The sequence below is a fragment of the Falco biarmicus genome, chromosome 1, assembly GCF_023638135.1.
Source record: "Falco biarmicus isolate bFalBia1 chromosome 1, bFalBia1.pri, whole genome shotgun sequence".
NCBI classification, from domain to species: Eukaryota; Metazoa; Chordata; class Aves; order Falconiformes; family Falconidae; genus Falco; species Falco biarmicus.
Window position 1 is genome coordinate 15,774,695 of NC_079288.1, and position 27,063 is coordinate 15,801,757.

General features: G+C 47.0%; 1 protein-coding gene across 2 annotated transcripts; it reads left to right on the forward strand.

Annotated features, from left to right (window-relative positions):
• The first annotated feature begins 8,522 nt into the window (after nt 1–8,522).
• Nucleotides 8,523–26,101, forward strand: HEATR6 (HEAT repeat containing 6). 2 transcript variants are annotated; one of them, XM_056350517.1, is made up of 20 exons: nt 8,523–8,753; nt 9,655–9,762; nt 10,179–10,319; nt 11,300–11,415; nt 13,118–13,232; nt 13,499–13,600; nt 14,019–14,156; nt 15,284–15,573; nt 15,939–16,116; nt 16,416–16,622; nt 17,176–17,275; nt 17,523–17,881; nt 18,793–18,915; nt 19,472–19,558; nt 20,571–20,705; nt 21,893–22,015; nt 23,056–23,180; nt 23,868–23,964; nt 24,421–24,625; nt 25,079–26,101. In XM_056350517.1, the coding sequence occupies exons 1-20, from the start codon at nt 8,562–8,564 to the stop codon at nt 25,627–25,629; spliced, it is 3,492 nt and encodes a 1,163-aa protein (XP_056206492.1). In that variant the 5' UTR covers nt 8,523–8,561; the 3' UTR covers nt 25,630–26,101. The 2 variants fall into 2 exon arrangements, with proteins under 2 accessions (XP_056206492.1, XP_056206501.1); XM_056350526.1 differs by lacking the exon at nt 21,893–22,015.
• Nucleotides 26,102–27,063: the final 962 nt, after the last annotated feature.

Sequence of the window (27,063 nt, forward strand, 5' to 3'; positions counted from 1 at the left end):
CAGCAGGCGCCATGCTTCTCCTGCACTGAGCACTGGTGGTCTTGGCACTCAGTGCAGGGGGTTAGAAGGGAGCTGCCCTGCTCAACGCCAGTCTGGTCCCCGTCCCTGAGGAGGGGCAACCTCAGGCTCTGCTCTGCTGCTTAGCAGGGTTTGGCCCTGGGTTAAGCTCGAGGAACATTTATCCCGCCCTGGTGTGGCTTGTTCCCTCCTGCCTGTGGAAGCAGGCTGCTGTAGTGGCCTCCCAGTCCGTGTCTTTCTGTCGTAGTGCTGGGGACTCACAGCAAATGCACCAGAGCCTGCTGTGGCCTGGTGGAAAAATCGATGGTGGGCCAGCGCAGTGTGCTGCAGAGGCACCCCGGGAGCGCTGCGGGGGCTGTGGGTGAGGCGGGATGTTGTGCTCTGCCACGTCTCCTGTCCCCATGTGCCCCTTGCTGCCCAGCACAGCAGCGCTTGCTCGCTGGCCTCTCTGGAGAGCTGGGAGACATGGGGCCAGGACCCTCGCAGACTTGGTCAGAGGCTTTCCTCAGACGCCATCCTCTGGCGCGGCCACCACGGCCCTCCCTGCCAGATGCCATGGCATCTCTCCATGTCCTTTGTTCCCTCCCTTGCTTACGCGTCTCCGTTGATTTATGGCCGTTGCAGAGCAGCCTGACCGCAGCTCAGCTGCTTGCCCAGACCCTCGCCGGGCTGCGTGCCCTCGCCCCGGGTCTGCTGGGCGGGAAGGCTTTTGGGGAGAGATCCGAGCCCCTCATGCTGTAGGGCCCCCCTGCATTTAAACATGTGCGTGGCCTTTTCTTTCACCTCCTTCCAGCCTGGGTGTGAATGAAGTGCTTTCAGGGGGAGGAGATTGCTGGGAGCCTCACTCTCCCTGTGCATTTGTTGCAGCCCATAAAAGCATCCGAGGAATTCGCAGTCCCTGTGCGTGGTGAGCGCAGTGAAAGCCGCCCTTTGTTCCCGCAGCCCCGGCCACCGAGTCCCACACACCCACGGGGCTGGAATCTGCAGAGCTGGACGCGCGCTCCCACCAGGTGCACGTTGCCCGTAGCGGCCCTTGCATGGGTGTCATGCTCCACCGAGGCCATCGGGAAAGGGGTTTCCCACGTCTTACCCCAGCCCCGGCAAGCAGTGTGGGGTGAGCAGCATCAGGCACTGCCGGGCCACGGTGAAAGGATTTCCTCGGGGGTTTACCAGCAGGTGAAACGCCAGGCGGTACACACGTGTGACCTGAGCCTCAGCCCTATGCTGCTTAAGCTGAGTCAGAGGAACGGAAATCCCTTCTTACACAGATATTTTTCCACAAAGTGTTCGATTACAGGTTTGGGGTTTAATCTCGCACCCATCTCGTGCAGTTTCCCAGCTGGCGATGCCACTTGCCCGCTGCCTGCTGGGGCTGCTCCGGCAGGGAAGGACGGAGGGCTGACACCGAGCCAGGACGTGCCTCCGCTGCAGCCTGCACACAGGCGGCTGGCGCCCAGCCCAGAACATGGCTCTGGAAAAAAAATAAATGCCTTTTTTGTTTTTGAGGAAAGCCCAGAATGCTTCGACAAGGGCAAAACCTCTTCCTAAATCCGGTTCTAAAAGTCCTGTTTTCTCTAACGGTTCAAAATGACCTGGCCAAAAGCATCTGCTCCTCCGTGGCCCAGCTTGGATGGGGTAAACCTGGACCTGCGCTGCAAAGGCTGCCTTTGAAACTGCGGCTTGCAGGGGGACTGAGGGACAGCACCCATGTGGCCCCCTTCCAGCAGGGTCCCCACCCATGGGTGCTGGTGGTCCTCCTGGCAGGCAGTCCCTGGTCCTTTTCTGTGTTGTATTATCAGAAGAAACCCATGGGGTGACTTAGCAGGTGCTGGGTGCCAGGCCAGGGCTTTGACGCTACTGCTGTCCTCCAGCAAGACTGACACAGGCAATTCAGGCAGCCTGGGCTGGCTAAAGATACCGTATTACTTAAATATTTTATAGAAAATCATTAAGCAATTAATTCTGGCAGGTCTCACATCACAGAAAAAGCAGCTTCAAGTCTGTGCAGTAAACAGGGCAGCACTTCCTGGTCATTCGGGATGTCTTCTTGGAGTCTTAACTCCAGTCCCTGCTTCAGAATAACTATAATTATCTCTTATTTGCCATTATTGTTTAACATTTTTAGCATTTGCAAGTGCAAACTGTTACAGTTTTCCATGCAGATACAATCAGTAGCCAGGGTTCACAATGAAAGCAATTAAAATCCTGTGATTATTACAAGCCTGCATGTCTGTACAACAGCTTCAATCTGCATAACTTGCCAAGATGTAGGCTAGAAACTCAGACAAATTTAGCATTCATTTAGTAACCCAGCAAAGCTACTACCTCTTGCTGCCTCCAGTGATTTGCATCTATGGCACTTTTTGGAAGGACGTGAGCGTTGAGGGGAGGGGAAAGAAAGCATTTTCTAGAATACATCCCTGGAGAATATACAGCAAAGATAAAATTATGTGTATGAATTATGCATATGAATTATGATTTCACTCCTATTTTTGTTCAGATTAGCTCATGTTTGGTGCGCATCCCTGGCAGGTTGCTGGCGGTTCGGCAGCTAGCAGAGCGTGCTCTCCAACTCCCAGCAGGTCGCTGCAGTTTCAGGTCCCGTGTTCCCCGCTCCAGCAGCAGCCACCTCCCGTGGGCTCACAGAACTGCTCGGGGATCTAGCCCACCGGTAACGACGCAGCCCCTGCTCCTTCACCCGGCTCATGTCTGGGCAAGTAGTTTTTCTGTGTTAATTTATGGCATCTCTTCTGAAAAAATGGAATAGATGAAAACAGATTTAGATATACAACTAAAAAAGCAACTGTGTGCTATTTTGTATAGAGGGGGAGGTGTCGGCAGGCTCTGCTGCCACCAGCCAGGCTTTGCTGGTGTCCCCTGGGTCCCACCATCTCCCAGGGAAAGCAGACATGGAAACATCCAGCCTCTGCCAGCTCTGGGGAGATAAAGCCTGGGGAGAGGAGCGCAAAGGGGAGGCAGTAGCAGCGTTTCCAAAATCTCCACACCAGACTCGGCTGCAATCCCAGCACACAGTCGATTAAAGCCATGTTAATTAAAGCCAGCAATCCTTCCAGGGGAAACAGCTTGGGAATCCTGAGCCCTGTTTCCAGGAGGGCTGGTGACCCCAGCCTACGGGCGTTCCCGTGTGAAAGGAGGTTTAATGGCCCTCGTTGCAGGGGAGGAATTATCCTAACTAGCTAAATCACCAGGGCTCCTGAACCAGCGCAAGGAACCCAGCGGGGGGGTCCAGGCTGGGTGGGTGCAAGCACGGGCACCCTTTCTCTGATGGGGGTGTGCTGGGGGCTCGTGGATGCTCCTTCGCCAGGTCCTTCCCTTGCCCTTGCCATCCCACATGCCCTATCCCATCCCCACGTCCCAGTCCCATGGAGTAACATCCCTGACAACCCATCAGTCCTTTGCATGAGAAAATGAGATTAGGAAAGTATTCCAAGTATTTGTGTCTGTTGTTCAGTGGCAAACAAGCCTGGAGCCAGCACTGTTTGTCTCTTCAGCTGGCCCACAGCTTGGGAAAACAGCTGGGAAGGCAGTGGGAGACAAGTATCCTATCGAGGGCTGAATTTGCAGATACCTTTGGGAATGGTAAAAGTGTAGCATGGTGCAGACGGGGGCACTCTCTAAATCCTCTTCCCAGGGAGGGAGTACCTGCATGTGCATGTCTGCAGGCACCCCTCTGTGGCCGGGGACTCCTCGGGACAGCCCCTGCTCCTTCACTGATCTCAGGTCTGGGGCAAGGAGCGTTTCTGATCCCACTGTCCCCTGCTCAGCTGCTCTTGCTCTCCGACCTGCGGAAGTCGCCTGAGAACCAGCGTGGCTCAGGAGGATGGCACCGCTCATGGCACTGGTGTGTAACACACAGGATGCTCCGCAGGGCACAGGCAAAATGCAGGCACCTTGTGCAGCCACATGGACTTCCCCGGATGGATGAGCACGTCAGAGGATCGGGGATTTTCGTAGGTTCAGGTATTTCTCATCTGCTTTGAAATGCTGCTGTTAAGAAGTAAAAGTCAATAAATTTGGACAGTCCCGGGAAAGAGAAACAAAGGCAGGACTGGCAGAAATAGCGGAGTCTGGGAAAGCCTGGGACTGAAATCCCCCAAAATTCTCAGCTGAGAATTTTGGACCAGTTTATTATAATAAGGTTAAGATGAACTCTCTCCATTTTGCCTTTTAGAGGAAGAGACACAGCTGACAAATCTGAAAGGCAAGGAGGAGGCAGGGAGAACTGGCAGCAGCTCCCAGGTCATCACTTCGACAAAATCAGCAGGTATCTGCCATGCCCTTGAGCTCTCTATTGTGGCTTCTCTTTAGTTTGGCTTCCCCGTGGCAGCTGTCACCATCCCTGCATTATCAAACCACCTGCCTGAATTGCAAGGAAGTCATCCATATATTCAACAGGAATATAAATTTCCAGGAGCTCTTGGGGCCTTGAGATCAGAGCAGCTAAACCGGGGATTTCTGCTGAGCTGTGGAGCTGGAATTTCTCTTTGCCAGGATGGCTGCCGGGGGGGCTGCAGGGAGGTGGGGATTGTTTAGACAGGGGTGGTAAAATGTTGTCAGCATTTGCCTGGCCTCAGCCCCACTCCCTGGCAGCTGGAGGAGCGTGGATCCCACAGCAAACAGGGCCAGCTTCCCCCGTGGTCCAGGGGCACAGCATGGTGCTCGTCTGTCCTCCTGGGGCTGAGCCACATCCCAGTGGCATCGCGGCTAGTGGGACCCAGCCCAGGAGAAACAAGCCCACGTCACGCAGCCCAGGGAGGACACCTTCTCCATGTGTTCTTAAGGCAAAGGTGGCTCCTGAAATCAATACAGAAGGAGATTCCTCTGCAGCCTGGGGAACCATCCTGTCCACATTCTTCCCTGAGACCTTCAAAGGAGCTGAGGAATCCAATTCCCGCTAATTTGCTTTGAAAACACCAACCTAAAACTGTAATTATGGCATGCTGTATTGCAGGGGAGGAACAATCCGACCAGACTGTAGCTACGTTGTTTTCCTAAGACATCACTTTTGATGATTTATTAAGACTCACGTTTTTAACAGTATTATGTTGGTTAATGTTGGAAGATGTTCCTACAATTAATGAAAATTTCATAGACTGACTGGGGAAGAAAGAGACCATTTTATGTCCCCTACCAGATGGCTTAGACCAGCTGCTCACTTTTTTCTTTGAACTGTGATTCTAATGACTTCTCCGACCTTTGAAGTCTGCTTCTGAGCTGCTGAACCAGATGTATTTGCATGATAGTAGCAGAGCATGTCTAACATTGGAGGACTTGTGCTATTTTCCCTCACGGCCACTGCTGGATACTGCATGATGTTTGCTCTCATTTTGGGGGTTTTGAGGGGTGAGTAAATGCAAAGGCTCATAGGTGCTGGTAAAATGTGTCTTGGTGTAACGTGGCTGGCTTCTGTGGAGTTACTCCCTAAACCCACAGCATCTTTACCCAACTCTCAGCTGGTTTTATTCCTTTATAAACCCATGCAGTGGTGTCAGTCTGCTTTCAGTCACGGATTTTTTAGGGCCTCCCAAAAGCAGGGGCTGCTTGCACATTTCAGCGCTGTTTTGAAACAGAGGACAAGAAGAAAGGAAGACCTTTAAGTATGTATTAAGAGGTTTTAAAAATAATAAATCACAAAAGAAAATGGTGACAAAAAGGAACAAAACCAATAAAGGTCCCCGAGTGTGGGTTTGGTAGAAAGCAGAGAAGCTGGGGAGGCCACACAGCATTCCTGGCTTTGAAATGTCAAACCCAATGCAGTTCTGCCTGAGTCCGTCCCCAGATGCTGTAAAAACCTGCGGGATTGCAGAGCGGCAGTGGGTGTGAGCCCAGATCCTGGCTCTGGCATGGCTGCTGCATCCAACCCACCGAAGCTGCAGGCACACGGAAGGCTTTCCGGGATGGAGTGAAGTGACATAGAGTGGGTGCCAGGGGTCTCCCCATTCCATCCCCTCCCAGGCAGGGTCAGACCAGCTCACAGGCGATGGCAGTGTCACACGGCACCTGGCAGTGCATGGGAGAGTGCAGCTCCCAGGCAGCACTTACCCACCCAAGCTTTCACACCAACACCATGCCTGCGTTTCTTCTGCCAGGGATGAAGACCCTTGCACAAAGGCTCTGCCACAGTGAGGGTGGCCACGTGTTCCTCTTCTTCGTGCTGCCTCCCAGAGCACTTACCCAGCAGCTGCTCTCCCCAGAGCAATGGCTGGGCTGGGATGGCAGAGAGCTCACTAAAATCATCCTTGCACAATATTAATATGCTTGAGGCTGTCTCTTTGCTACATGTTTCACTCTGCCTGCCTCAGAGCCCTGTTAGGGACTTTTGGGGAACAAATAATAAAGAATAAATGGAATGATAAAGGTAAGAAGCAGAGCAATTAGCCATAACCAGACAGCCCTGGGCAAAGAAGAAAGCCAAGGCGCTGGCGGTGCAGCACGTACTTTTCTTACTCAAGGTGCTCAGTCTGATAAGGAAATGAAAGGAAGGTAAAGCAAGGTAAACCGGAGGCAAGACAGTCTCTTGAGTGAGACGTTGGATTTGCTGGTTGTGACACAGCAGAGGACACCGTGCCCCAAGCCTGCAGCCCTCCCACTCCTTCCGGGGTGATGCAGATCCCGGTGTTGGCAGCTGTCCATGTGCAGCAGGGCGGTAACGCTTGGCTTGTCCCTGTTCAAGTGTTATTTCCCCATCAACTGGAGCCTTTCAGTCCTTGGCTTCTCTCCTGGGATCCTATTCACAACAAAACGTGGGAAACTGTCAGTTGATTTGATGTTACCTATCAGCAAGAAATTAATTCCAGGTGAGGTGCAGATCCTATCTGCACTAATGTCCTCCAGGCGAGCAGGTTTCTCTTCCCAGCTGCCAGTCCCTTGTGTCCCCAGTGCAGTAAATCTGTGATGTCCCCTGTCTGTGCCTAAACCAGGGACAGGGCAAAGGGTGTGGAACGGGAGCAACCTGTAACAGTGCAGTAGCCCTGGACTGCGGTCTCATTTCAGGTTACATCAATCACTTGCTGCTGCTTTTAAAGAAGCACGTGTAGAAAAGCATGTGTTTAGAAAAAGTGGAGCGTCCATGATGGATAAAGTCTGCGCAGTTCCCCCAGCCCGCACCCCGGGGAAGCATGGCGCATGGCTGGGTGGCGAGGCCAGCCCTCGCCTTCTGCCCCAGCCAGGGGCCATCAGCCTGCAGCCAGGCTCACTCCGGGCACTGTGGTCACAATCATGGATGGGCAGTGCTACCTACCACGGTGCTCCCAGCCACCGGCACTGCTCCTGCCCTGGGATGTGCCCAGCACCGCCCGGGGCCCCGCTGGGCCCAGCCTCATGTCAGGACGTGTTGAGACCCGGTGCTGTGGTCACTGCCTGGGGCAGGCGTTGGAGCTCACGAATTCTCCCTCCTGCCTGGTCTGTGTTGTGTGAGTGTGGCATGGCTGTGAGCGTGGCAGTGCTGTGAGCGTGGCAGTGCTGTGAGCGTGGCACGGCTGTGAGCGTGGCAGTGCTGTGAGCGTGGCAGTGCTGTGAGCATGGCAGTGCTGTGAGCGTGGCAGTGCTGTGAGCGTGGCAGTGCTGTGAGCATGGCAGTGCTGTGAGTGTGGCACGGCTGTGAGCGTGGCAGTGCTGTGAGCGTGGCAGTGCTGTGAGCATGGCAGTGCTGTGAGTGTGGCACGGCTGTGAGCGTGGCAGTGCTGTGAGCGTGGCACGGCTGTGAGCGTGGCACAGCTGTGAGCGTGGCACGGCTGTGAGTGTGGCACGGCTGTGAGTGTGACACCACTGCAAGCATGGCACAGCCACAAGTGTGACACCACCACAGCCACGAGTGTGACACCACATGGCATGGCCACAATCGTGACGCTGCCACAAGTGTGGCATGGCTGGAAGTGTGACACTGCCATGAACATGACACCACCGTGAGTGTGGCATGGCTGCCAAGTGTGACACTGCTGTGCGCATGACACTGCTGTGTAGCACGGCTGCAAGTGAAACCCAGTTGTGACTGTGGCATGGCTGTGAGCGTGACACTGCTGTAAGCGTGATACTGCCATGAGTGTGGTGTGGCTGCAAGTGTGACACTGCCATGAGCGTGACATTGCCATGCGTGTGGCATGCCTGTGAGCATACCACCGCAAGTGTGACACCACCATGAGTGTGGCACGGCTGCGCGTGTGACACCAGTGTGGCTGTGAGCGTGCCACCGCTGTGAGCGTACACCACCGTGAGCGCGGCGTGGCTGCGGGTGTGACACGTCCCCGGCCCCTGTGGTGCCGGACACGCACCGGGCCCGCAACTCCGGCCCGCGCCAGGCCGGTGCAGGCCGCGCCGCCGGCCGGGCACACCGGGCATACCGGAGCCGCCGCCGGGCCCTGGGGCTCCCCCTTTCCCCATTCCCAGGCTGCTGCGAGGTGCAGGGCGGGCCCCGTAGTGCCCGTGCCCGTCACCGCGGCCCGGCCCGGCCGCCGTACCGCCCCGCCCCGGAAGTGCTCCCCGTTGCCATAGCGCCGCGGGCGGGAAGGCGGAAGATAGCGGCCATGGCGGCGGTGGGGCCGGAGGAGCTGGACAGCTCGTTCCGCCGTTACCTGGCGCGTCTGGGCGCCCTGCGGCCTCAGCCCGGCGCCGAGCGGCCCGACGGCGGCCACCGCCGCACCGAGCTCCACCTGCTTTTCGACCAGCTCATCTCGGAGAGCTGCGGGCCGGCGCCGGTGGCCGGGCCCAGCCCTCAGGTACCGCGCGGCCGGGCCGGGGAGCGGGGCCGGGGGGCCGGAGGGTCGGAGGGTCGGGGCCGGGGGTCCTGCCGCCCGCACACGCGCGGGGATGTGCCCGCTGCGGGGGGGGAAGGCGCTCGCACGCGGGCGTGCACGTCACGGGCGGGTTCACGTCACGCGTGCGCGCGCTCTCGCCCCCCCTGCGCGCGGTGCCGGTGGGGGGCACACGCGCGCGCCCCTGCCCCTAAAGCCGGGGGTGCGGGGGTGCGCGGGCTGGCGTGGGGCGCCCGTCGCCATCGCTCCCGGTGCCCCCTGAGCCACCGGCCGGCGGCTGCCCGGGCCCGCTGGCGGGTGAGGCCGGGGGGCGGCGGGCCCGGCCGGTGCCGTGCCGTGCTGTTCAGGCCAGCTCTCGTTAACAGCCGTGAGGTCTGAGCGCTGCCCTGTGCAGTGTCGATACTGCTTCCTTGGGAGCACGCTGTGCTTCCCTATGGCCCTGTAAACGGTGCTGATTTACCGGGTTTTCTTCATTCTATTTCCGGAGTAGGCTTGCGTTTTGAAATTAATTGGGTTTTTTTAATTATTTTTTTTTTTGACAATGCTGCTTTCCCCCCCCTTCCGTTCCTGTATTTTACTTTTGCCATTATTATTGGCTTTGATTTTGCTCCAGTGCTGTTTGAGCAGCACTCCTGCAATCTGAGTCCATGTCGGCACGTCCCAGTGCGGGGATGAAGGTCTGTGGATAAACGAGGGGCAAGCTCACTACTTGGGGTTTCATTCGTTTTGTTACATTGTCCATGTGTATTGATGTTGGTGGTATCCACACGCAGATATGGTTATGTGATCAAAGTCATAGCTGATGATGTGGTTTCCACCCTGGCTTTGTAGTCTTTAAATAATACACTGTGGCTTTCTTTTCTAGGATGTTTGTACTCTGCTTGTCCAAGCCTGTCAGCTGGTTCACCTTGATCAGGAACATCTTGTCAGCAAAGTTTGTCAGCTTATCCATCACTTGCTTAACAGATTTCAGGTACAAAACGTTTGGCCTTGTCCCACCTTTCCCTGTGTGTTGGCTCCCTGGTCTCCCACTAAGCCAGGGAGGCCATCTATCTTTTTACGGGGCTGCGGAGCTGACCTTCCTGCAGAGTTTTCTGGATTTTCACTGCATTTCTTATTTATTCTTAGCTGAGGTTCTGATCTGTAGCCCTGCCATAGTTCATTATATAAAACCAGTTTTCAGTCAGAAGCAATACGCCATTGGCAGTACTCTTGATTGTAGGACACTTGTGTTGATTTATCAGTTTCCTAAGTGTCAGCTGACTCTGTGACAGTGTGGAATTGTAACAGTCAGATCACCTGAGTCTATAACCACTATATCTGGGTATATTGACTCTTAACAGTACATGACATTGTTTTCTTGACCACAGTCCTTTTCTGTTACAACAGGTGATGGTTGATGAACAGAACCTGAATTTTCTTCTTTCCTACTGCATCTCTGCTCTTAAGCAGTGCAGCTCTTGGACGCATGTTGAAATTCTGCAAGCCGTAGCAGCTCTTCTTTACAATAATGGACCTAAATGTCAGAAAGTGAGTTTACAACCTAAGAGAAAGTAACCACAAAAATATTTGCACCCTTCTCCTGTTTCTACTTTCTTTTAATTTTTTTCTTAAAAAAAAGAATAAAAAAGTATCATGTTCTCAAATTGCATTGAAAAACCTTTCATGCTAAGGTTAGATCCCATTTAAATAGTGACTGATAGTTATGGAAAGGTCTAAATTTCAGGTGTCATAGGTGTGTATACTAATAATCAGGAGATAGCAAAGATTCTTCCCGTGCTGAATACTGCTGTAGCTGTAGGGATCACCTATTACCTGGCTTGAGCCAAAGGCACGCTATTAAAAGGCACCAGATGTAGTGTGCAGAGTAACCACACGAGTATGCCTGTTTATCAGGCAGGAAGAATGTGGGGAGCTTCAAAAATTGCATGTTACTCAGCAGACTCATTGAATATCCTGAAATTTATTCTCTAACCAGATCAGGTCTTTAGTGTGGAGGCTCAAAGCTGTTTCAAAGCAGAGACTATCAGGTTATCAATCCTGAGGTTTGTATGAAGCTCCTTGTAGCTGCAGTGTGGCTGGAAGTGTTTGATACGTTGAATTCTCCTGCTGTCACCGGCTCTTGGCAGCTTGCAGAGCAGTTTCTGCTGTTGGGCTGAAGCACGGGGTGGTGATGCTAGCACTTTTGGAGCTGCCAGCTTGCGTGGGTTTGTAGCCTATATAATGGCAGCAGTTTGGTACAGCAGTTGTTACTAACATAGCTTTATGTCTGAGGAGAAAGTGTAAACTGAGACTCAGTCTGAACTATGCTCACACTTGATACTTTTTTAATACAAAATAAGAGAACTTTGGAAATTAATATTTTCATGTCGTATTTATAAACATAATCTGTCTATGGAATCTGATATTGCAGCTGACAATTGTAGCACAGACATGCTTAGCTACCAAACAGAAGAACCAGGAGGCTGAGGGAAGAGCCCTGACCCCTAATGACTTGTGGTTTGTTTTAGTATCTTCCAGATTTGCTGGGCAAAACTGGGCTCTTGGTGCAGTTCAGTGATTCTGCTCAACCAGACGTGGAACTCAGGAGGGCAGCAGTACGCAGCATGGCAAACCTGTGTCTCAGGTGCGTGTGAGCCTTTTCAGATGGTGGTGTAGATGCTTTAGAAGATGTACATCTGACAGCACAAACAGCTGGTCTGCTCTGTTTGTGCTAGGAACAGCAAATTCAGGACTGGTAAGGTGTATATGCATGAATCTGAAATGTAAATCTTTAGTGCTCCAAGATACTCTATCATCTGTGGATAAAACTATAAACTCAGTCTTCCAAAAGCAATGTTACAGAGACTAGGGAAGAAAAGAAAAAGCGTTGTGCTGTCTGGTCCCTGCAGTGATTCTGTGAGTTAGTTTTGCATAAGAAGTGGTCAGCTACAAATTTTTATAGTGATTGTCTGTTATTCTTTTGTGATTCATGCATTTTTTCCACTCCACATGTAAATATGCTGATGCCACAGCAACATCAAACCTTCATTTGCTGCTATATGGGAAGAATTTTGACTAACCAGACTCTGTGGGCAAGCAAGCAATTAATAAAAGCAATAGATATTTGGACTTGCTGTAAAGAGTTTTGATTAACAGTTCCCCTGAACAGATGGCTTGTGGTTTTATATTAAAAAAAACCCCAAAACAAATGGAAAACCAGAAAAACTTGGACTTTCAGCATTTATAAGTGAAGTCTGAAGAACTAATTAATGTAAATAAATGCAGCATCTGGCAGTTTGGGGCATGATGATTTTTCTGTGTGGGGACTTGGGATTGTTTAACCTCAAGAAGAGCAGGCTCAGTGAGGATCTTACCAGTGTGTATATACACATGATGGCAGGGAATGAAAAAGACAGAGCCAGACTGTTCTCAGTGATGCCCAGTGAAAGGACATGAGGCAATGAGCACAAACTGAAATAGGGGAAATTCTGATTAAACATATGAAGAAAAAAGCCCACAAACCCAGAAGTAAGGATTATTGAATACTGGAACCAGCTGTCCAGAGAGGCTGTGGAGTCTCCATCCTTGGAGACAGTCAAAATCTGACTGGACACAGTCCTGGGCAATATGCTCTGATTGAGCCTGCTTCATGCAAGGGGGTTGGACTAGATGATCTCCAGGGGTCCCTTCCAACCTCAGCTGTTCCCTGATTCTAATTTCAGACAAATCCCTTGCAATATTAGAGTTGTCCTGTGAGTATTATCAAGCATGTGTTGATGGCTTGAAGTAGTTAAATGTGTTGGAACCAAGTGCTTAGGAATCCATTAGAAAAGAATTTGTTTAATGACTCTGAATCCACTGCAACAATGGCCAGCTCTTACTAAAAAGTCCTCAAGGTGGCAAAGATGAAGTGGTGCAGTTATCCTCTCCTTACAGTAAGACAAGTGGATATTAAAATGTTTCAGCACATGAAGGTTGCCCAGACTTCATGGAAACTAGGGAAATGTCAAAAAGTTATTCTAAGCCCTTTTCAATGCCAGGTTTTGCCTAAAGAGCATTTATAAGCATGACAGCTTGTTAAGCTACGCTCGGAGAGTCATCGTAATTGAGAAGGTGGCCACAGAAGCAGAGTAGGTGTAAGGCATACTATGATTGTGCTAGCTCTTTGTGCAGAAGGTTTCCTTTTGTTCTTTGTAGCAGTAATGCTGATCCCTTTCAAAGAGCCATCCATCCATCTGGGATGTGCTCTTCAGTCTAGCAGAGGGCTTGGATATAAGTGTGTATCTTTATTAAGCTGTGGGACAGGCTATAAACCAGCCGTTTGTCTCCTCTTGCTTTAACTTTAGTGTGCCTGGACAGCCATACTTGGATGAGTCCTACAGAAGTGTCTGTTTTCAAACTTTTCTAAGTGTTCTGCAGTCTTCAAAAACCTCTGATGTAGATGACATCACTTTTTGCATGGTAAGTGTGAGTCTAATTGTCTAGAATAATTAAGAGATTGTGCTACTGGAATATTGGAGTTTGGAATAGATGAAATTTGGAGTGTTGTCAACTGAGATTTTGCTTAAATAGTTTTTTTTTTTTTTTTTTCTTTTTTAATATACATAAGTAACTGTCCCAGTGATTATGTTGAGCAAAACAGTAATTGCTTAGAAGGTCATTTGAAAGATGTGAACCTTCAGTGTTTTGGGAAAGAAAAGTAAGTAGTTCTGTGTTTCGGTTTTCAGTTACTGCAAAATGCACTGAAAGGTGTCCAGTTGCTTCTCAATGGTGGGAAGATGAAACTGATGCAAACTGACCAAATTGGAACTCTTCTTGCAGTGCTAAAGGTAAATACTTAAACCCACCTTGAGAAAGAGGCAGGCACTGAAGCGTGCATGTTCCGGATGCTTGTTAAGTGGAAAACAGTAGAAGATGAGAAAGAGGGAGCAGAGAAGCCCGAGTGTGGTGGGAAATGTAGTGTAAGATATAAACAAAAAGACATTTTCTCACAGCATCTTAACTGCATTTCCCACAAAAGAATTTTAGAGAAAGATGGGAGGCTGGTATTTTTGGACCTACTTAAAATCATTCTGGATACAATTGAATTTCAGATGTTGCCTAGCTGTTGGCGTAGCATGGGGAGAGGCAAGACCTGGGCAAGGATCACAAGCCCAGCTGAAAATTGATGAACACCTGAGTAAACGTGCAGCAAATCTTCATGCATCAAAAAGGGAAAGAGTGTTAACGTTATTGTTTCTCTTCTAGAAATGTATGTTTCATGGACTGCCAGGACTGAGCATAGAAATGCCTACAGCCTTGTACCCGGCTCCTTTACCTCAGTACGATAAAAGGTCGCCTGTCAAACAGGAACAATCAGAACCAGCCGCCTTTAAGCAGACAGGGGTAAGCTGAAATTATACTGATTCTGCTGCACACTTGTTATGTGCAAGTTTGTTGCGGTTGTGTGTTACCTGACATATTAGTGGCTAACAGGCTCTTTGTCTTCTGAGCGTGTGATCCATTTCACATCCTTTGCTTTAAAAGTATTGGTTATAAATCTCTGCGCTGAGTAAAATTGCTTTGTAAACTCAGGTGATGAGAACAAACAGCTCTGCAGAGATCGGTTTTCCGAGTTAAGCTGTGTGCATCAGTTGTTCATCTGCAGCCAAGATTTCTTGGCCTGCAGACACGGGATTGGTGCATGCAGATTAGCCAAAGCTTTTAATGTTATAGATTATATTTTCTTTCCTCTAACACTTGCACAATTGCTTGACTCATTCTTAGGGAAGTCAAGTTCATCTAGAGACTGATTTCCTCCCTCCCTCCCCCATGTGTTCTGCCTCTGCAGGTTATTTTTTAACCCTGTAAACATTTTTGGATTACCAATTATCTGAAAGACATTAGAGAAAATAAAGTTGTATAGTCATGTTGACTTGTTTATTTTTAGATGTTCAATACCTACTGTAAATCTAAAAGAACTACAGAAGTATTTACTGTTCCTCTTCTTTAATCGCTTTTGTGTGAACTATGATTTTTAACTAGAAGTTTTCTTGGAAATCTTTTGCTTTACTGATGAAGAGGCCAAAGCTTAATTTTTGAGGCTATTCAGATATAAACTGCTTGCTTACACTAAGGTATTACTGTACTGATATTACTAAAAGCAGAGTCTGCAATCTCTCAAGTACTAAAGAAGTGACTGTTTCTGTATGTATAATATTGCACATATCTATAATTGCACTTGCGTGCAGCATTGTTGCGACAGAAGACACTAAATAGGTGTGATAACTCTTGGTTAAACTAAATCTCATCTAAAAACTCATTTAGAAACTTGTATAATTTGATGTTGATGTCCTATAAAGACAGCATGATTTATTATATTAAACTGTGCTTTTATTCTGGATTAGCAATTAGTTTTGTTTTTAGATGAGACCTATTTCCCTTAGATTTACAACTACAAATTGTTTGCACATCTTTCTAGATATTATTTCAAGAGGTTAAAAAAAATAAATCTATTTTTTACCTTAAAACAGAACCGAAGAAAAAAGTCCAAAGGGAAACAAAAGAAGGGAGAGTCTGGGGAAGAAGGAAGAGATTTGAGTGATGCAGGAAAGGAATCAGTCCTTGGAGCAGACATGCAGAGATTACGCTTGGGGGATGTGCAGAACAGTCCTTGTTTGGATCCTCGGACTCGTGCATCGGATGTTGCATACGTGCCTGCTGGAAAGAATCACTTGTCCTCACATTATACTATTTGGAAACGAATCAGCAGCAGTGAGTCGGAATATTCTGATGCTGAAGGTGGAATACAGAGCAAAACGAGGTGATTGTTCATGTAAACATAAAGCGTGGTAGCAGAGTGTACTCTTGTCCGTAACACTTCAAGCTCGTGTGTCATGTTTAGCATACCTTTTGGTTCCTGTAGATCAGGCACAAGTTTTACAGACTCTTACACTTCCACAGGATCCTAGTGTGTTGCTCTTAATCAAAACTGTTGAGGAAATTGCTTTCTCTGTTGATTTATGTGGTGAGACAAGAAAATTGGTAAGCAGTAAATTTGTTATTTCTCTTCCTGTTCTTGGTCTAAAAAAATTTCTTATCACAGCTAGCCACTAATACAAGTGCAAGAAGTTAAGTCCACTACTTTTCACTGCTGTTATTTCATTAATCTTTTTGTTTGTTTTTAAGATCTTATCAAGCCAATGTTCGTCAAGGGGCTCTAGCCTGTTTCCTCTCCGCTATAAAATCAATAGAAAAAAGAGTTCTTTATGGCTACTGGTCAGCGTTCATTCCTGATGCCCCTGGTATTGGCAGCCCCCAGTCAGTGTCCTTGATGACTATTGCTTTAAAGGACCCTTCTCCAAAGGTGAGGCAGTTCTGAGTAGAAAAAGCGTTGTATTTTTTCCATATTAATCTTAAGAGTTGTCTTCTCTGGCCTTCAGTAAGTACTTTGGCTACTATATCTGTGTTGCTTGATCACTTACCACAAGTAATAAAAGAGGATGTACTGGTTAAGGGAAAAAAGAATTGGTTGTATACTGCTTAATGTTATGAGGAAAGATAGTTGGAATTAAATTTTCCCAGAGACTTTCATAAACTTTAAAATTCTCCATCAGCTTGAAAGAGGTGTTAAAAGTGGGTAACAGAAATGTTTTATCATTTCAGACCCGTGCCTGTGCTCTTCAAGTTCTCTCAGCCATCCTGGAAGGTTCTAAGCAGTTTCTTTCTGTTGCTGAAGATGCTAATGATCACAAGACAGCTTTTACTCCCTTCTCTGCAACTATTGCTTCTAGCATCCGGGAGCTGCACCGCTGCCTGCTGCTAGCCCTGGTGGCAGAATCCTCTTCTCAAACACTGACGCAAATAGTCAAGGTAACTGTCCTCTGAATGTTTCAAATGCTGCCCAAGAGGTGATGTTGGTCTCTAGATTAAGTCTTGAAGAAAGGTTGAACAGAAATGATTGAGCTGTTGAGGACTAAGGTGGTGGTGGGAAATAGACTGTTGTGGTCTCACAAGGCTTCATTGACTGAGTCTTCCTACAGAGTCCCAGGGTTTCCTTTCAGCACAATTCTCTTGTTCCTGCATTTCTTTCATGTAGTCTTTCTGGAGCTGAATGAACCTATGAAGTGATTCTGAAGACTCACATTGGCTTTAAAACTGGAATGCAAATTGGCAAAAAAAAGCTTTCCATGGGCTATTGAAATTTCTTGGTGTTTATGTCAGGTCACGGTAGTTGAATACTTGATCTTAGGAGCCAAGTTTGTAACCAGTTTTCAAACAGCAGATAAGTGGGCCATTTGTTTTCAGGTGCCTTCAGATAATTAGCTGTCTGAATGACCTAAATTGCAAATGTAAAAACAAATCGGTTGGAGGCCAGCTTGACATTGTAACCACCACTCCATGTATGTTCTTTTGTGTGTTTCAGTGCCTTGCAAATTTGGTTTCAAATGCACCATACAGCCGTTTAAAACCTGGGTTGTTGACAAGAGTTTGGAACCAGATAAAGCCGTACATTTCTCATAAAGGTTTGCATTCTGTTTGACTGGAGCCTTTTTGTATATGCTGTATCTCGGTTCAGCATTGCTTATTACAAAATAGTTGTGGATTCCTACCCCACCCCCCCCGGCTTCATAAATACATAAACATATATATTGCTATTGAATCATATGTTGTGATCTGTCTTGTCTGAAAACGGCTGAAGAAGGATGCTGACATGGCAGTGAGATGCTAACGGACTGGCTTTTTCTTCCCCTACCTTGTTCTTTCTTGCAGATGTTAACGTTCGAGTTTCTAGTTTTACATTATTAGGGGCTATAGTATCTGTCCAAGCGCCTTTACCAGAGGTGCAGTTACTTTTGCAACAGCCCAGTTCTTCAGGGCTAAATAATAGTGGTAGCACAACACCTCACCGTTTTAGTTCTTCTGAGCAGTGGAGAAAAGCACTCCCCTCCGAAAGGGAGCCTCCAGAAAATCCAGTGGGATGTGCATCTTCAGAACCATGCTGGCTTCTCCGTCTCTGCGTTTCCATCATCATTCTGCCCAGAGAGGATTCCTGTTCTGACAGTGATGCTAACTTTCCATCGTTTTCCAGCATTTATGAACCGTGTCCCCTTCGACTGGAATCCTTGCAGGTGGGGGTGAACAGCTAGCTTGTAAAATGAACAGCTTGGTACGATATCAAACTGCCTCATGTCAGCCAAGCCTCAGCCACGGGTTGCCTTTGCTCCTAGCTCTTTTGGTGAGACTTGAGCTAAAGCATTGGCTAGCACAGCATGTCTGAGCTGCTGTGACTGAAGGAGTATTTTGATTCCATGCCTGTGGAAGTGTAACTGTCCATCCCATAGTAAACCTGCTGCAACAAGTTCATCTGCCTGCGATTTTCTTACCTTTGGTACTTTAAAATATTATTTGGTTGTGTGTGCTGGCATCTGGTGAAGACTGAATCTTCCCATGCAGACTCCTCCATACAGAATCTAAATTAAGGTTTTGCTAGAAAACAGCAGGGTAGAACCTTGCAGTCAAAAAACAGTCTGCAAGGGTCTGTGGAATGGTGCTGGTGTGACTGAAGGAGTACCTGTAAATGATGAGGCTTGGCCTTGTTCTTCTTCATGTAACCACAGAAAAGATGTGCATCCCAAGGAGTCTCACTCTTACTCTGGAACAATGAGTATTTGTTAAATCCAGCTTCACAGAATGCAGCAGCAGTATTACAGGAGACAGAGAATGTGTTGCTCTTACAGGCACTCCAGCTTAGTTTTTTAGCTAGAGGAGACTTCACTTACAGTAAATAATTAATTGTGTTGCTACCCAATAGTGCTTTTGTGGCTCTTCTTTGAATAAGATAATGGAATAGGGAGGTTTTTAATTAGCTCTAGTATTCTAGAAGTTGTGCTGCAAGGTATATCTGTTACATTAGAGTATAGTTTATGGTCCCAGTGTTGATCAGCCCATTAACATCTTCTCTGTGTGTCTTTGGGGTATTTTGGTTTCATAGAAGGAAAAAACACTGAATGGAGATTTTTTTGTGTGTGTGTGTGTTTAGGTGTTGGCTCTTCTTGTAAAAGGTTATTTCCCTATGGCTCAGAGCTATTTCCTAGAACTTGGAGAAGTGGCTTGCAGATGCATGGAAGAAATGGATCCATCCATTCAGCTTCATGGAGCCAAAGTAAGAGCATGAGGAAATGTCTACATTGTTTTGCCAAGTCAGTTTTAGCTATTAGTGTGCTTTGCAAATACAGATGAGTAGTGATGAATATTCATAGCATCTGTGCGCGTGTGTGATGCAGCACACCATAAAGCTGGTGCCTGCTGTAGCTCTTTGGGAAGTGTAGTACCCTGACACTGAGAAATGTACCTTCTGCTTCCAATCTTGAATTCTGAGCAGAGCGTCTCCCAGGAAGCTTGGAAAATGCAAGGACTGTAACACTGGCCCTTCCCTGATTTAGCATCAACTGGTGCAGGAACTGTAGTCTGTCACCCAGAGGAAAACTCAGAGAGATTTTGTCTTTGTGTAGCAATCTGTTGTGCTGCTCAGGCTGGAGACTGTAAGCAAGGCTTCTTCTCTTGTTTCTTCACTACCAGGAACAGAATAGTCTGAAACAATACTGAACCTTTTATTTTTATTCCCTGAGTAAGTATAGTCCTAGGTAAAGGCTGCTTACAGTGCAGTGGTACTTGAGTCATCCCTGATAAAGACCTAGCTGCTTTTTGTTTCCTTGCAGCTTCTGGAGGAGCTGGGCACAGGTGTGCTGCAGCAGTACAAACCTGATTCAGCTGTTGCCCCTGATCAGAGAGTACCAGTCAGCGTGGTAAGTGTGTGGGCTCCCTCTGAAATTCCGCTTCACTGAGCTTCCTTGAACTCTGCAAAGTCGCTGGCATGGATACAGATAAATCAATTGCAGAAAAGCAGAAAGGGACTCGGTACCCTGCAGCTTTATAGATGGTGATGTGTACAATTTTGCATTATTTTGGCATTTATTTTTGTCTGTAGGCAGGTATGTTGGGGTGGTTTTTTTGTTTGTTTTTCTTTTACATTATGTTAATGCTGCTTCTCTGGCTTCCCCCATCCCTCCTTCTCCTGCCTGCTGTAAGTCAGAAAGCTGGAAGAACAGTGCTGATTTTGCTTGCATTATTACTGCTGCACAAAACCTAGATGTACGCTTTTAGAGCTTTGGGGACTTTGCGTTGTTACAAGAGCCAGCCTACATAGTCTGGTTGCTCACAAGTGCAGAGAGAGTGGCCAGAACCACAATAAAGGGTGATTTCAGAAAAATTCATTGTCTGAGGCTGGCTGTTGGTTAAGTTTGTAGAAGCTGAGGAACTGGCATTCTAGAAGTAACATAGGCCTGTTTTAAGTCTTGCTTCTGTGAACAGAGTCAAGGTTGAAAATTTCTTTGACTTCTGCTAAGTTTTGAGCCGGTTGCCAATGACCTTATAAGACAGGAAATGTCTGGTAGCACTAGATTCCAATTGCTTGCTACAGATGTAAATTGTCAGACAAATGAAAATACCCAGCTGTGTGGATTCAAGAATGGGATCGTAATTCTACCTAATGGAATCTAATCTGAGTGTATGTGGCCTTGAGAAGGAAACAAACAGAACTCAGTGAATAAGTACTTGACAGCAGTACTAAAATATCTTTAAAATGTTTCTGAATGCTAAGTGTTCTAAGCTTCCAGACAGCTGTAATCACCTTCACATGTGATGATGCTACCTGCTGTAAGTATCTCTTAAAGATGATGATGGGAAAAGAGAATCTATTGTAGAATTTAGGTGTAATTGCTGAGTTTAAATAGGTAAACCTGGCTGCTTCTTCTGTAGGTTGTAACTTTTTGGACTATGATGTTAAATGGCCCTTTACCTGGCACTCTTCAGAACTCTCCACATGCGACTCTTCAGACAAGCGCTTGTGATGCCCTGTCTTCAATCTTGCCAGAAGCTTTCAGCAGTCTGCAGGTAAGAGAGCACTCCTTGAAGTGTGGCGGTTTTACCTATTGAGGCTTTGTTCTTGTGTACCAGATTACAGTACTGTAAACCCTTTAAAAACTCAAAAGGAGAGGGTAGAGAAACCTTCCAGAGTTATTTTATTTTTTTTAACATTCTGAACAAGTTGTGACTGTTGAAGATTGGAGGAGGCAATGTTGGGAGTGGTCTGTCAAGACAATTAAACCATGGGTCACCAAAGGTGTTTGGCCCTGCCATGAATACTCAGCCTTGGTGATGATGCATGGGAGATGAGGGTAAGAGTTTCATTGCCTGAGTGAGGGGAGAAGGGATATTGCTGGTTGAGTCTTTGAAGAGGCGGCTGTGCTAACAGCCACGGACTGACGTTCACCAGTTTGCATGTATTTTTTTTCTTTTGGCTGGCTTTTAAAACACCATACTGCGGTGATTGCCTTGGCAGAAGCAAGCAAAAGTGTTGGCCTTCCTCTCCTTTTGCAACACGAAATATGCTTTTAAACATGAAAGCCTTGGCAGTGTATCACCACTGCATTGTGCAGCTCCTTTTATGTCACTGTGCCCTTCTTGATGGGGTGTACTCTGCCAGATCTCATTTGCCCAAGAATTGCTAGTACAGCAGTATCTCTGGAATTCTCCATCTGGTTTCTCAAAGTACAGCATGTACTTCATCACCCTGTACTTTGATCCCATACACTCTCTTGTCCCTGTCGCCGTGTGGGGTCGAGTCAGTGCCCACTCTGACCCTTTGCTCTGATGAAACAAAGTTCTTTGTCATGGGTTGGTAAACTGACAATCTGTCCAAGATGAACTTAATCTGCCTGGCTGTCCTTGTTAATGAAGGGGAAAGAGCGAAGTAAGACAGGAAAACGCAAACGATCCAGTCTGTTTTACCTCTGATGGGCCATGCTGTCTGCGTTTAGATGATAGTTAATATTTTGGTTTCCTTTGTGGTCTTATCCAACAGCAACAAGATAGTGTTTGCTGGAACCATTCCCATTTCCTGTGTGGCATCCTGAAATGCCAGTCAATTTGCTTTTAATAAAAAGAGTACACTCTAAATAGTAGCTTCTATAGATTCCACTATTAGGGTCTTTCAGAGTATTTGTCAGCTGTCTTACTTTGTGGGACAGAGATCTTTCCAGTTTCTCTCTGTTGCCATGACTGCTTGCTTATCGTTGCAGAATGACCAGCAGATACTGTGCGTCACTCTGCTCCTTGGCCTGAACCACAGTGAGAACCCACTCGTAAAAGCTGCTGCTGCACGTGCGCTTGGAGTCTACATCCTCTTCTCTTGTCTTCGGCAGGTCAGAACTGGCCTTTTTTTCTTATCTTGAGCCATTTTATAATGGGTTTGATGAACCGTAAGATGTGGGACAGGAGTTCTTTTGCAAAGAATTGGCCTGCCTTCTTGCTTTTGGTCTGTAGCGTGTATATAGCTTTTCCTTACTGTCTGCAGACCTGCTCTTGCCTTTTGTGTGGTGAACAGAACCAGTGCAGTTTTAAGTGAGGTGAAGGAGAAGGCAGAGTGCCTCATAAGTGAGAGCAAAAGGAGGGAGGTCAGGATCTTGCCCAGGCTCTCGGGGACAGAAGTGGGAAAGGCTGGGTTGGCACAAAGGAGCTGCAAGAGATGGGGTAGAGCTGGGAAGAAGGGGACAGCTGTACACTGCTCTGTAGAGTTTAACAAGTTTTTGATGTGAAGGCTTCAGTTTTCCTTAAAAAGTGAAGCTTATTTAGAGAAAAATGCTGGTTTGTTTCCATAAAAAAAATTGATCTTAGCTTGGCTGAGCTGGAAGACTGTAGGTTTTGCCATGTGGCCTGAAATGAGTGATTGTAATAAAAAACCCAATGCAGTAGCTGACATTAAGATTTGATTCCGAAATATTTTGAAAGAAAATCCTTTACTGTAGGTAAGGGAATGAAAATTAAATGTAATATGCCATAGAAGAGAAGGTAAAACAGGCTGCTCAACAGGGAATTTGGAGAAGCAATTACTTTAAGAGGGGGATTTGATGAGCATTAGATTGGCAGTCCAGGTAATTATGTTAAAATCCGAAGTAACTAAAGCGCCAATGAAATGAAATAATATATTGAAACCTTTCAGCGACAGCTACCTAAGAGAGTGGTGAACTTGGTCAGCATGCAAGCCTAGACTGTCAAACAAAGCTGTACAGAGAGCACCATAAACACGTTAAAAGTTGTCACCTACAAAAGAAGAGTATGTGAATAAAGCTGGTCTCTGTGCAGGTATCACTTTCCCTAGAAAGGCCAGAATGTGTATGTTACTAAGGAAATCACCTGAGGTTTTTAAAACTTCCTGACTTTGCAGCCTTTTTTACTTTTATAGGACGTGATGTTTGTGGCAGACACAGCAAACGCTATTCTGAATTCCCTCCATGACAAGTCTCCCAACGTCCGTGCCAAAGCAGCTTGGTCCCTGGGCAATCTTACAGACACTCTGATCATCAACATGTACGTAAGCATGCCTTGGCCTGTGGAGCTCCCCTCTCTGCCCCTATTCCCATAGCGTCAGGATCTACTTAGTATCAAAAAAAGCAAAAATTTGGCTTGGATGCTTCTTTTTAACCACTTTTTAGCCTGTGTGTCTGCCAGTGCACGACACTGTATTATAAATATCCTGTATTTGTCTGGGCTTGAGTTCTACTAAACTGCATGGGTTTAGGTCTTTCTAATCATTAGTTCTGGAGTGTGTTCCAAGTTTACTTTTCAGTTTTCCATTTCTTGCATGTTGCTTTGTGCAATTGCATGTTCCCTGGTTACTTTACTTTCAATGTAACACAGAAGTAAAATTAATAAATATTTAACATTTCCTCAAGCCAAAGACTGAAGGAAGTCTAACCTACTGTTACATTTTTAACAAGAGAAATAGTTATCATATATTCCTGCTACAGAATTGCCTCTGAGCAATTCATTGCCCTCTGTTTTTTATTACAGACTTAATGCATTGCTAACCAGCTTTCTTGCATTGATAGTTTGGTTTTAAATTAATAAACATAGTGGTCACATGTAGTAAGGTCTGCCTTACATATTAGCCTTCGAAAGAGTGAAGGTTGTTCATACGCGTTTATAAAGGATTGTATCGCATCTCTGGGGATGGATCATCTGAACTGGCCTTTCACAGTGTGGTTCTTCTGCTAGGGAAACCATGGGACAAAGTTTTCAAGAGGAGTTTTCTGATCTGCTGCTGTTGAAAATGTTACGATCTGCGACTGAAGCATCCAAGGACAGAGACAAGGTATGACTGAGGGGAAGGAGGGTGGAGTTACCATACTGTAGTTAACTGTTGCATTTTTATTTCAAAAAAACAGAAGAGGCACCAGTTACTTTGGGGCGTTTTGCCCCAGTGGCCGGGGAGCTGCAACTCAATATCCTCTTGAGGGCTCCTGTTTGGAGGTTTCCTGTGTTGTTTGATCTGCAGGGCATTTGATTGCACTTTTCCGCAGTGCAGGGTTGTTCTCGTGTTTGTTTTGGTATTTTTGTTTTGTTTTCAAGGTGACTGTTAGCAGAGAGTGATCTTTCTGGTGGCATTTAGGAAGTTACCATCTGATTAGACGCAGTCTGATTCCAGATGAGCTCCTTGTTGGCTCTGAGCACAATTTTGTAGCAGGCTTGACAAAAGCTTTGCCTGTAAGCTGAAAGCCAGAATGGTGGTTCTTTTTTTTTTTTTCTTTTTCTTGTATGTGTATTCCAGGTAAAGAGTAATGCAGTCCGGGCTCTCGGGAATGTGCTTCACTTCCTCCAGCCCTATCACATAGCAAACCCCAGGTTTAGGGAAGCCATCGAGGAATCTCTTCAGGCCCTTATTTCTACTGTTCAGAGTGAGGCCGCTATGAAAGTGCGCTGGAATGCTTGTTACGCACTGGGGAATGTATTTAAGAACACTGCCTTGCCACTCGGTGAGTAACTTGTCCCGCTGGCTTTGGATTTGCACAGCAGGTTGTGGTTTTGATAAGGTCTCTGTTACAAATGTGTTGGGGAAGAGGGGAGAAATCAAACTGAGCTGAATCTTGCTGTCATAGCTTTCCTAGAACTCTTGCCAGTGAAATAGGTTGAGATCCTGCGAATCCCAGTACAGGCATAACTGTGCTGTATTCAGTTGGATCTGTCACATTAGAAAAGAGTGTGAGGATGGGATTATAGCTGTGAATAGATGCCAAATGTCACTTTGCTGCTTAAAAAAGATTAACTGTTTTTTAACTAATTTTTCATTTCATAACCCCAGATTCTCTCATTTAGACCAGAATAAATACAGTAAATGTAAACCCATTAAATGTTTAGGAGATACACTTACAGTTTTGTATATTTTGACTGATTGAAAAGGAGGTCTTGGTTTTTTGGGATTTTTTTAGGAGAGGCTCCTTGGACCATGCAAGCGTATAGTGCACTTTCCTCAGTAGTGAAGTCCTGCAAGAATTTTAAAGTCCGAATCAAATCGGCCATGGCCCTCTCCATCCCTAGCAAGAGGGAATGCTATGGCTCCACTGAGCAGTTCTGCCAAATCTGGAGTGCCTTGGTGGTAGCCTTGCAGAAGAGTGAAGACACTGAGGACTTTCTGGAATTCAAGTACAGTGCCAGCCTCAGAACGCAGATCTGCCAGGCTCTGCTTCATTTATTGAGTCTGGCAAAGAGCACAGACCTGCCAGTCATTTGGGAAACCATAACGGAACATGGGGATGCGATCAAATCCTACGTCTTGCAATATCTGAAATCAGGGGTTGAAGAGAACGAAGCAGGAAATCACACGGACTTGTGCGAGAGGGAGAGAGTATTAAAAGGAGCTATCGAACATCTCAGTGGGATAGAGAAACAGCTGGAGGGCAAAGCTGGAGTAGGACTGTCTGTTTATCTGGAAGATGTCTTGACAAACCATGGCAGTGCCACTCTGTTAGCAGAGGCCTAGAAGGAAACACCTGTTTCAGTGACTTCAGTCACTTCTGACTGGGCACAGAAGAAACACGCTACTTCTGCTTACATGTGGCATCCAGAAGAAAAGTTTCTTTCTTGCTGGTAGTAAACAATTTATTTCAAACTTATTAAAACCATTCATAATGCCTGATGAAAAGATCTGTAGAACTTAATTTTTTAAGTTATTTATTTATTTTTGTGTTCAATCAACTCTTAAGTTGTCTTCACTTGATTTCGTTTTATATTTAACTGTTGCCATGTTCCCACTTGGAAAAGAAATGCCTTTTCCTTCATGGGATATTTCATAACAACAGCCCGTTCTCTCAGCTTATTTAAAAGCATTTTGTTGCTATTGCTGCTGTATTCAAAACTGTTTGTAAAGGAGGGGTCTGGAAGAGTTTTGGTTTTCTGAGCACTGCAAATGTTGTCTCTCTTGTGTTCCTGCAATAAACCCAAATATGCCAATATTTGAATAATAGCTTAGAGCAAACACACTTTGCCTTTACCCATCTACATTCCTGGTGTCTTACACCTGGCCTGGCCCTCCCTGCTGCCTTCGCTCATCCTGTCTTCCAGAAAGATTCCTTCCTCAAAATTTGTTGTTTCCAGGTGGATGGTACTGTGCTGCCTAAGCCAAAAAATTCAAAGCAGGTCTCCGAGGCTGGAATTTTGATTCTTCAAGCAGTGCTGTCTGCCTTTCTGTGGGAGGTGCAGTGGTGTTTTAAACCGCATGTGGGTTTGTTTCTGTTTCTGTAGTTCTGTCCCCTTCCCCTTCCTTCGTGACTATGTTACTTACTCTGTTTGCTGTGTGCTTACTGCGCTGATAGCCAGTGGAGGGCTGAGCAGTCTGATGTTGCTGGGGGCAAATCCATGCCTCCAGGAATGAGCTGGTCTGCGGGGCGCTTTGGGAGTTAAGTGCCTGCTGCCCTAACCTCAGGGTGGATGTTTGAACAGAGCTTGGTTGCAAGCCCTGGCTGTTGTAAAAGCTCTTTGGGAAACAAAATTCATCTGCTTTGTTTTTCCATCTTTGCCGCTGGTTTCAGCAGGCCTCAGGTCAAGAGCTGCAAGTACCAAAACCTTTTGGAGTAACAGACTCTTGCTGGATGTGTGGGGCCTGTTCCCTGCCGTTCCCCCTGTAACAGCCGGCAGCACGAGCAGCTCTGCCCATGTCTGGGGTATGGTCAGGCTTGTCTGAGCGCTGTGAAATGCTGAGCAGCTGCCTAGGAGAGAGGCAGCGCTGAGCATCACTGCTGGGCCCCAGCGTGGCCCTTGCTGGGCCTTAGTGGGGCATGGGCCCTATCCTGGCTCAGGAGCACCCCAGATATGCTTCATGTTACAGATTTGCACTTAAGCTGACACTTGCTCCTTTTCTCTCTCTGGCTGCTGCAGTTGCACCTGTACTCATCTTTTGAGTTCTCACCATTTGAAA